At 41.1% G+C, this 11,729-nt stretch overlaps 1 protein-coding gene across 1 annotated transcript in view; it reads right to left on the bottom strand.

Annotated features, from left to right (window-relative positions):
* The window catches only part of TXK (TXK tyrosine kinase), a 65,672-nt gene that overhangs the window by 11,629 nt on the left and 42,314 nt on the right, over positions 1-11,729 (bottom strand). The window contains exons 10-11 of the mRNA XM_004706274.1: positions 8,147-8,363; positions 2,354-2,418 (exon numbers count right to left, since the gene is read on the bottom strand). Coding sequence (XP_004706331.1) covers positions 2,354-2,418; positions 8,147-8,363 — 282 coding nt within the window. The remainder of the gene's footprint in view (positions 1-2,353; positions 2,419-8,146; positions 8,364-11,729) is intronic.

Raw genomic sequence — 11,729 nt, forward strand, 5'->3', positions numbered from 1 at the left:
CCCCCCACAGTCATGAGTGTAGACTTAAAGTCATAACTACTACACTTGAAAAAAATAAGGCGCTGATAACAAGGGCTCAAGTAGAAAGAAAATGTTTTGAGAGTTATGATGGCAACAAATGTACAAAAGCGCTTGACACAATGGATGGATGGATGGATTGTGATAAGAGCTATATGAACCCCCAATAAAATTATTTTAAAAAATAACTACTCTCCTTGATAACAGAAATATTGTGGTAATTGGAGGATTTTATGTCAACTTGAATTTGTATGAAAGTGTAGGCGTAGATGACAACCTGCTAATCAGGCCACAGCCTGATGACGCCTTCTTTGGGAGTAGTCTTTTCATAAAAGAGAAACTGAGCATGTCCTTTGTCTTTGACCTTGCTGGGACTCTGTGTCAGCCTCCAGGCTGTGTGGCTCCATGTGGGCTTTCTGACCCTGAGAGCTGTCCCCACCCTGCCATGTTTCCACCAAACTTGTATCCACTCGATTGTGCACCCACCAACCTGTGATCTCTCTACAAACAGATTCACCTTTCGGCCTCATTGGCCTATAGCTCTATGTGTCTGAAGAGGGTCCAGGCTAGCATCAGACTGACAGACCTGAGTTGAATTGGGCTGGGATGCCTTCTTGATGTAAGATTGCTTCTTGATGTAAGGTTCTTTCTTATACCTAGTTTTGTTTCTCTAGACAACTCAACCTAGCCCACTAACTAGGTGTATTTATTTTTCTTTTAGAAATATAGAAACAGAAAAGATTTTTTTCTTAATCTTACACATATAAGAGTAGATTAATAGATGATTTTTTAAATCTTTAAGATAAAACCAAAGGGTTGTCAGTTTGCTTTTTCATAATGACCTAAAAGAAGATCAGAAGAATAAAAACTAGCTGCTGTTGAGTCAGCTCTGGTTCGTGATGACCACATGTGTCAGAGGAAGGTTTTCAATCGCGGCTTTCAAGAAGCGGATCACCAGGCCTTTCTTTCGAGGCTCCTCTAGGTGAGCGGAAGCCCCAGCTCTGGGTTAGGGACTAGGCTGCTAGTCTCAAGGTCAGTGATTGAAGTCCACTAGCCACTCTGTGGGCTGCTCCTGTAACAACTGACAGTCTCAGAAATCCTATGTCATGGCACTAAAGGACTTGATGGCAATGGGATAGGTACACTGGGGTCTCCAACCTCTTGGTCAGAAGCTGTGTGTTAACAGTTTGTACCAACTAAGGACATTGATTAGAAAAATAAAACTAAGAACTGATTGTCATTGAACTGATTCTAACTGACAGTAACCTTATGTTACAGAATCCCACAACAAATGCTTACTTCTAAAAAGGATGTTTTTACCCAACCCAACCAAACCCATTGCTAACAAATTGATATCAACTCATAGTGACTCTACATAGGATTTCAAAAGCTATAAATATTTATATTAGCAGATGGCCTAATCTCCCCCCCCCCCAAAGAAGTTGATGGGTTTGAACTGCTGACCTTGTGGTTTGCAGTCCATCGCTTACCTAATCAAGTCTATTCTAATTCACAGCGACCCTATAGAACAGAGTAGACCTGCCTCTGTGGATTTCCAAGACTGTATATCTTTATGGGAATAGAAAGCCTCATCTTTCTCCTTCGAAGCAGCTGGTTGGTTTCAAACTACTGACCTTGTGATTGGAAGCTCATTATGTAATCCACCATACCACTAGAGCTCCTTCAGATTAACGCTGCCATCAAATTGATTCTGACATACAGTGAGGAGTGACCTTATAGAGAGCAGAATGGAATGTCGCTCCGTTCTGTGCTATTCTCACAACAGTAGGTATAATTGAGTCCATTTCCTGGAAGGTCTTTCTTTTTTCTCACTGATTCTCTACGTCATCAACCATAATGCCCTTCTCTGGGGACTGGCTGCTCCTGATAATATGTCCAAAGTAGTGGGATGAAGTCTCAACATCCTTGCAAAGGATGTCGAGTATGCTATAGGCAGGCAGAAAAAGTAGAGGAGGAAAACAGTCTTTGAAGAATGCTTTTCAAATGTTTTGAGAACGATGATGGCAACAAATGTACAAATGTGCTTGACACAATGGATGGATGGATGGATGGATGGATGGATGGATGGATTGATTGTGATAAGAGTTGTACGAGCCCCCATAAAATGATTTTTAAAAAAAGAAGAATGCTTTTGAGAAGCAAGGAGAGCAAGATTTCATTTTGCTTATTTTGCTTAAACTTGCTATCTGGGTGGGAAGTCATATGACTACACTAACACTTTCCTCAAGGGAAACCAAAGTTTAACCAGTTGTGTGTTCAATTGGTGTGTGGACAAATATGAAACTCCTTTTGTGACTAAACAAAAGATATATACCTCGTCATTCCAAAGTCCGAAATTTTTACAATACACGTAGAACTGACCAAACAATTCCTTGCCGCCTATAAAAAAGAAGAAAACAACACAAATTTGAAGCCAAGTTTTTTCTCCAGATTTTCTGTTCTCCTTTTCCTTAGTTTCTTTAAGCCTCCCACTGCCTCTCAGGTGGGTCAAGCTATTTTGATGGCGAAACCTGCCCAAACGACCTATGATTCAATAGCCCGTCTTCACTTGATAAAGTTTCATTAGTTTCAAAGAAAGGTTACTATTTTTGCTTTAAAGAATTTGTTAACTTTGCTAAGAAGTACCTATGTTAAATATGAAGGGTCTTTAAAAAGTTCATGGAACAAATGGAATTGAAGATGTAAATTGAGCGTGCAGATTTCATTTCTCAATAAAAGCTCCATCAAATTGAAGACAGTTGTAAGTGATGATAACCACCATTTAGCCCATTCCTAGAATATGGAGGATTCTGAGAATTTAACCATGCTAATACCATCTATTTTTATATTGTTAACTGAAGGAAAGTAGGCATCCTTTAAATATCTTCTAAAATGAAGAAATAAAAAGATGTCAGAGGAGTCAAATCAAGACTTTAAGGCGGATGCCTAATGATTTCACATAGAAACTCTTATAATATTCTCATGTTCAGTGAGAGGAATGAGCAGAAACATTGCTGTGGTAGAGAAGAACTCTCCGATAAAGTTTTCCACATATTTTTCTGCTAAAGCATTGGCTAACTTTCTCAAAACCCTCCTAGTGAGCAGACTCCTGGCCCTTCCAGGAAGTCCACAAGCACAGTGCCTTGAAAACCCATCTCCCCCAAGTCAATTCCAATTCACAGCGACCCTGTAGGAAAGAGCACAGCTTCTCCTGAGAGTTTCCCGGACTATAAATCTTTATGGGAGCAGAAAGCCTCATCTTTTTCACATGGAATGGCCCGTTGGTTGGAAGTGCTGATCTTACTGTTACAGTCCAATCCCTAACCCACACCATCATCAGGATTTCAGGCCTTGGCCATTCCAAAAAATTGTGGTTGTGACCTTTGCTCTTAACCAGTCCACTTTTGCTTTACTTACAGTAATATTTCCACATTTCTTAAAAATATCATGCTGAACTAAATATGGTACTACAACTACTCCTCACTTATTATCTACATTGCTTTTGAAATTCCATACTTACAACAATAGTAAAATCAAATCTACTATTTAACTACTTTGTGCATTAAAAATGTATGTCTGGCATTAGCAAATGCTAAGGTGCCAGAAAAGAGTGATGCTGGCTCTAGTCTCAAACCCAAAGTATTAAGGTTGTGTCAATTTTTCTGGTCCAGGATTCTCGGTGGTTTGCCAATTATGTAATGTTGTACTTTGGCAGTTCTGTAATGATAGAGTTATACTGCATTTTGGGATCTTGATGTGGCCTTCCCCCATTTTTTCATAGTATCAATTTTCACATAAAGACCTGGTCTTTGAAACCATGTCAATAAGTGAGGAGTGGGTGTATATACTGAAGAGGCAATCTATTTGACGCCCAAATTACCTATTTTCACTCAACTTGGTTTAGAAAGGTAATTGACTGCATTTTTAGTCTCATGTGATCAACTGCTTAACAGAAATTTCCTCTTTCCAACCACGTTGTGGTTCCATTAGTGTAGTGTGGCAGGACACACACTCTCTGCCTTCATATTCCTGTTGACAAGCCACATGGAGCCACGCTGATGGCAGCCAGGGCCCTGGAGCTGGAGGAGTCACATGGAGATCCACGCCAGTGCATGTTCTGTGTGAGTCTAAAGAGGAATTTGTGGACTAATATCGGACATATGGGCTAATAGCTGAACTGGGCTGAGATGTTTTCTCAATATACAATTGCTCTTTGATATAAAGCTCTCTTTTTACACACATATAAGTCTCTGGATTTGTTTCTCTTGTCAACCCCCACCTAACATATGTAGCAACAAAAACAAGAAGCAAGAAATGATAAGCCAGGCTGGAAGATGCCAGAATGTTCTGGCTATGCTCTCAAAGCCAAACCATGATACAAGTCCTTGACTGAGAAAGAACTCATTGTTGGCTTATGTATTGTAAGAGGTATGTAAATGGATAAACTAAAACACAAAATGAAGTAATAAAGAAAGAATCCAACGATAGGATAGACCAGGGGTGCTCAATACGTTGATCGCGATCTACTAGTCAATCGCAAATGTAGTGTGGGGAGATCACATGGCATTAAAAAAATAGACCTAAGCCTATCATCAATCCTGTCACTTAAATGATATAAAACACTGCCAATCAGATGAAATCTTAGGTGTCAAATGCATGCACAAACAACTGCGCTAAGTGCAGCAAAACTGACAAGCTAAGTTATTGCCAAGTTTTAGACCTTGGTTTTTTTCTCTTAAACATAAGAAAGGGTATTAAAATGAGTGGGGGAGCTGGGCCAAGTAAGAAGACAAAAACGTATCACTTTCATATGGAGTGGGAGATTTTGGCACTACAAGCCGACATTCAGCTGAAGTCCAGAGAGCATGAACAGTTCTGGAACTTACTCGCAGAGGGAAAGGACCCAAACATGAGAAAATGTGCTACCTCCTTGACTGCATTATTCAGCTCTACTTATTCATGTGAGTCAGGCTTTTCCCACATAAAGATCACTAAGTCCAGGCACCGTTCCACCCTGACCAATGATCATTTGGAAGTCTGTTTGAGGCTGGCTGTCAGCAGCTACTGTCCGGACTATGCATCCCTGGCTCATTCCATTCAGTGCAAGTCATCAGAGTAAACTGAGGTAATGACAAAAAAATATACATAGTTCATTGTGTTGTGTTGTGCAATAGGGACTCGTGCAGTTATGCAAGGTACATAAACATACATTGTACATATAAAGAATTCTCAATGGATTTATGAATAAATGTAATAAATACATAAAAATAAATGTTTTGGTAGTTGGTAGATCATTTTGACTTGATCATTTTATAAGTAGCTCACATGCTGAAAAAGTGTGAACACCCCTGGGATAGGCTATGAGGAACCACTTTGAGCAAATAAAACTTCTAACACTGTCTCCTGGCTGTGTCGTGAATTCTAATCCTTAGCGGGAAAGACAAAAACCACAGTGAGTAGGAAAGTGACCTAGATGGAAATGATACCCTCTCCCTCCACTTAGAATTCTAACAACAACCCTCCATTTAGAAATCTTCTCAGTAACTGGACACTAGCAATGTATTATGAAGAAAGAAAAACATTAATCTATGTGATACCAGTAGCTAACATTGCTGAGTACTTCTGTGTCCCAGGCACTGTTTTAAGTGATTACGTATATTAACTAATATGATCCTTCCAGCACATTTATATGTAGGAGATACTATAATTAATGTCACTTAACTAATTAAGGGAGAGAGACAAGGCTTTCTACTCCTATAAAGAGGTACGATCTCAGAAACCTACAGGGGAAGTTCAACCCTGTCCTATTGACTCAATGGCATTGAGATTTTTTAGTTACTACATAAAGTGCCAAAGGTCACATACTGAAGTGAACTATTTATTATACATCTTCTAGCGACAGTCTTTAAAATCCCCACCAATTTACTTTTTCCTGATGACTCTGAATAAGGGAACGGAAAAGGAAATGCAGCTAAGATTATATCACTCAGTTCTGAGTGGTTGTTAACAGGGTAGTTGTGATTGTCATCCTGCTGGGTACAAAGCCAGCTGTCATATCAAGAAAGAAGAGCTTGGAGTGGAGACCATTCTTTGGATCCAGAGAACCCTGTGCGTTCAACCTCCTCAGTCCAGAGACGGAAAGCTGTGGGACACAGGAGAAGCAGCAGAGGAGAACCAGCACATGAGTTAGGACAGTGGGCTTCTTGGCCCACGCAAGGAGTAAAGCCGAGGGTTTTTAAGCAGAAGGTTGCTTGCGGAATAGGATACCTCCAGACACTTTATTGGGGGAATCTAGGTTTGTCGACCCAAGGAGCAAGAGGTGAGCACCTTTGGGCTGAGACTTTAGGATTGTATTGATTAGGAGCCTTTACAGGCGATTGTAGCATTGCCTGAGCAGGCCAGGTCAGATCAAGTGTATGATGGCCATAGAGGCCTGCCTGCCTTTCTACATGGCAGTGCCGAGGCTGCCTAGAACTGGATAACTTTCCTAATACCCCCCACGGTTGTTAGTATTGTCTGTGAGTTCTTTGTAGCCATTGTACTGTATTATTAAACACAGCTGAGAAGCTGAGCGAGCTGTGGAAGGGACAGTTGGTACCATATTGTTAAGAGGGGTGGAGGATAGAGGCTGTCTCACTCCTGCCTCAAAGGAATTGGCCTTGCGTGCTGATGTTGTTTGTTTCTCCCTCCCCCTTGTAAAGACAGAGGAGGTCAGACACTGTCCCGACTGTTTTTCTACATATTGCTAGAAAACCCACAGGCAAGATAGGAACATAGGCAGTGTAGCTCTAAAGCAGTGGTTCTCAACTTTGACTGCACATTAGATTCACCAGGAAATTTTTCAGAAAACATTGATGAATAAATTCTACTCACACAGATATCGATGGAATCGGTTTGGGGTATGGTCTGGGTTTTGGAATTTTAATAAAGCTGCCCATGGAATTTCAAAAACCGTGACTGTACAACCTGCTTTAAGTGCTGTGTTTAACACTGTGTTGCAGCTCAGAAGTCTAAGCTCTGGTCTCGAGGAGTGGAGAGACTGATTTTTGTGTAAACAACATCAACTAGCACACGAAGAAACCAATAAACGCATGAGAGTTCTACGTCGTGCACAGGGTAAGCATACTTCCCAATGGTATGCTGAGGCCAGTGGAACGAACAACAGTATTTCCTTTTTCTTCCCCAAATATTCCAGTTTGGATGCAAAATAATGAGGTCAGCTAGGCATGTATGACAAAGCAGTGGGTCACATCTACACAAGAGTCTCAGAGAACTTTCACAGACTTTCACACTCCCTTTTGAGTTGGTTTTTGGATGGAAAAAAAAAGAAATGTGGAAGGACACAGAAGGAACAGGATTATCATGAATAAATACCGAATGGACATTGTTACCAGGGGCGGGTGACAAGACAGGGAAGCAGAGTTATTAGCCTTTGGGGCAAGATTAGCAATTCCATACTGCCGTGATCTAGCATTTCCACTCCTCCCCCCATAACACCCACAGTGGACTCCCCAAGCTCTCAGAGCCAAATCACTACCACATGGGGCAGTTTCTCTCCTGGTCAAAAATAAATAAATGAACTCCCGGCCACCGAGCCAATACAGACTCATAGTGACCATATAGGACAGGGAAGAGCCATCCCCGTGGGCCTCCAAGGCTGTAGCTCTTATGGGAGTAAAAAGCCCCGTCTTTCTCCTGCTAAGAACCACTAGGGCTTGTTTTTTACTATTAGATATTCAGTGTCAAGCAGATTGCTTTGCACTCAATACATATTTGATTTTTGGGTGAGAGAAAGAAAGGAAGATAAAAGGAAGGCATCAAAGAAGGAAGAGAAGAAGAAGGAAGAAAACAGGTGCTTGCTTAAGTGATTACTGAGAGATCAGGTAAAACCTGACTTGGCTCCAGTATCAATGGACAGTGCCCAAAAATAAAAATGTTACCTGTCTTAACAAGTTGCCTGGGTGGGAAAATGTTTAAAAAGCTTGCCAAAGGACATATTATTAATGTATTAGAACGATCATTTTAATAATGGTCCTTTTACCACACTTAGCTTTTTATCGTAATGACCACTTGCTTCTGACTATGAGGAAAAGCCATGGAATCATAAGTGCAGTTGCACCATACTTACTAAATCCCGGTGAATAAAGCTGTTTTTCTCCAGATACGCCATGCCTTCACAGACATCCTGGCACACGCTCAGCAGCACCTCCTTGCTGAGCCTTCCTCTTCTCGCCCTGAGGTAGGTGAGCAGGCAGCCGTGCTCCATAAACTCTGTGACAATATAAAGGGGCTTGTGCTGTATACACACTCCATACAGCTGCACCAGCCGTGAATGCGATAGCTTCCTGTCGGAGAAAAACACCGACCAGTGAGCAGAAGAGGTGTTTTGTTTTGTTCTGTTCTTGTTTTTCACTTTAAAGGGTCGGACTCGACGGGCACTAGTTACTACCTATCTATCAAATGCATCATCAAGAGATCATAAGAAAGAAAATCAACCTGTTTCCTTTCCAATTTATTCAAAGAGAAACTGGAGTCAATAGCTTTATTTATTTTATATTGTTAACAGTTTTGTTGGCATTTCATCGGCATGTCTTATCATTAAATAGTTCACTCACCTCAAGGAGAGTTGTACAATCTTTACCACAGTTTGAGAACAGTTCTTCTTCCTTGTACTCATTGTTATTTGTGTAATTATTTTAAATTGTGGCAAAAAATATACACAACAAAACGTCCAATTCAACAACTTCTGCATGTATAATTCAGTGACATTGATGACACTCTTCCTGTCGTGCAACCATTATTGATGCCCTTTTCCAAATGATTCCACCACCATTCACTTAAACTCAATGCCCCCAAACCAAAACCCTTCCTCCTTCATCATAGTAACCATCGGTAAAGTTTGGTTTCTTCCTTCTTTTTTTAAAAAAGTGATTTTCTTGTTCTAATATTCCCATATCATATACTTCCATAGTTAAAGAGAGGCCAAGACCTTCAGTAGTAATTTAGCACCCTATCACTTGACCTCCCTTATGATCCACCTAAATTGGCTTTTTAATGTCTTACGCTGCTCTTCCTGTTAGTCATTTTGTTTGTTTTTTCATGTTTTCCTGTATTTGAAATCCAGAATAGGTAAACCTACAGAGACAGTTACTGGAATCATGGTTCCTTGGGGGTACGGCAGCAGAGGTTGGGGGCAAGTGGGGAGCTAATAATGAGAAATAGAAGAATAATGAAGACAATGTTCTAAAACTGATTGTGGTATTGATTGTACAACTCTTCTTGATGTGATCAAACACTTGAATTTTATGATATGTGAATGATATGCCAATAAAACTGTTGAAAAAAGAGACCTTTGGTAATACTTCCAAAGTCAATGGAGATACACGAGATTATTTTTCTTGGTTGACATCAGGTGGGAGCTGAGTCTTGGTGACCTTGTGAAAAAGAATACAGCGTTGCCCGTCCTGGGCCATCCTCGTGATCGCGGCCGTGTCCGCGCCCATTGCTGCAGGTGTTGTGCTAACATTCAAGCTTGAGTTCCTTCCTCATTTGCCTTTTGTTTCCTCAGTGCTGCTCCTCCGCGGCCAAGGCTCACAGATTTGCTAGCCTCAAGCCCCAGCCTTCCTAATGGTCTCTGCTCAGACAAAGGTGTCTGCAGGCAGGAGGGAAGAGAGAGCGGTGGCTGCTGATCACCAGGAAAGAGAAAACCTGAACAGCAAACTCCTCATACGAGCATTTTCGGATAAAACTGAAGATTGAAAAGCGTTTGCTAAAATTTCTGATAAAACTGAAGATTGAAAAGCGTTTGCTAAAATGAAATGGTGCTTTGCATTTACTTATGAAGTCTCTCTCTCTTTCTCTCTCTCTCTCTCACACACACTCTCCCTTAAACCATTGCCTATACAAAATATAACCTTTTAATCATCTGGACTTCAAAAGGTCATTGTTGGTGCTATGGAATATAATATTTAATCTCTAAAGGCCTTCTATGCCAACGAGTTATGAAAAACAATATTGAAATGAATGCTTGTAATTTTAGAATATTAATATATATAATATATATAACTTCATATATATATATATTCCATTTTATTAGTCAAAAGTTGCATGAAGTAAAATAAAATTAAAATTAGTGCCCGTGGATCTGCATGGGAGACTACGCTGGTGAATGGGGAGGAAGGCATTCAGGGAATATGAACATGATTTTAATTTGGACACAGGTGCCCGTGTCTGATTTTCCTCATTTAGAAAGTGGGCTTTCAGTTGAGGGTTGAGGTTGACAATGGCAGGAAACCAGGTCTTGCAATGCGAGACTGCCTTGCCATGGAAAATCCACATGATACCCCCATGTAAGCAACGGAGAACTGGCACCTTCTATTGCATTTGCTTTGTAAGACTCCTGGCAAAGTTCAGTCAGATTATGGTTTAAAAAGGAAAAATAGAAAACCCTTATAGAGGTGGCTCAGACTAACAAGCAAGATGAAGACGTCTTATTTGCATTGAAAGATGCAAATTCATATGCATTCACTTGCCTAGATTCATACGACCTCCCCACCCCAACCCCCCACCCCAATTTAGAGAAGTGTAGATGCTTCACTCTAGGGAAAGCACAGCACATTTATTTAACTTTCTTACTCAAATATTCCCAGCTTCTCTGTGGCCTTCTCCTTTTCTAATGTTTCTCTGTCTTTCACTAGGTGCTCTCCAGGGCCAAGGTTTTAAATGTCATCCAGTGGGATCACTCTCATCTTCCATCCTGACCTCTCTGCTGAACTCCAGACTCATATTGACCAGACCAGTCAACCATACTTGGCTTTCTAATAAGCCTCTGTGATAGTTATATTTATTTTGTGCCAATATGGCACCTGTAAGAAGATATAAGTGGAATTTACCCTGTGAATCAGGTCCAGCTTGATGACCTCCTTGGAGGCGGGACCGAGATAAATGGCTCTCTGGAGGCTGCCCATTCCCTCATGCCCCTCTCTCCGTTCACTTTCCTCCTGGTGAGCCGCTCTGAGACCTGCTAGAACCACCATCATTGGATCCACAAGACTGTACCTACTGGCCTGTGATGTCCCCGCACCCTGTATCTTTCTTTCATATTCTGGGAGGTCTTCATGAGGCTTTGCTGCTGTTGTTGGGTGTCATTGGGTCAGTTCCAACCCATAGCGACCCTAAGCCCAACAGAATGAAACCATGCCTGGCCCTGGACCACCCTCACAATGTTCTTATGCTTGAGTCCATAGTTGCAGCCATGATGTCGATCCATCTCATTGAGGGCCTTCCTCTTTATCACTGTCCCTCCACGTTACCGAATAGGATGTCCTTCTCCAGGGACTGGTCTCTCCTGACATATCCAAGTATGTAAGATAAAGCTTTGCCATCCTTGCCTCTAAGGAGCACTCTGGCTATACTTCTTCCCATACAAACAAGTTTGTCTTTTTAGCACTCCATGATACTTTCAATATTCTTCTCCAAAACCAGTTTAACTTCATTGATTCTTCTTTGATTTTCTTTTTTAAACATTTTATTAGGGGCTCATACAACTGTTATTGCAATCCATACACACATCAATTGTGTAAAGCATATTTGTACATCATTCTCAAAACATTTTCTCTCCACTTAAACCCACGACATTAGGTCCTCATTTTTCCCCTCCCTCCCCGCTCCCCCCTCCCGCATGAGCCCTTGATAGTTTATAAATTGGTATT

Source organism: Echinops telfairi, unplaced genomic scaffold (assembly GCF_000313985.2).
Source record: "Echinops telfairi isolate 266 unplaced genomic scaffold, ASM31398v2 ScPeMD7_7468;HRSCAF=8506_0, whole genome shotgun sequence".
NCBI classification, from domain to species: Eukaryota; Metazoa; Chordata; class Mammalia; order Afrosoricida; family Tenrecidae; genus Echinops; species Echinops telfairi.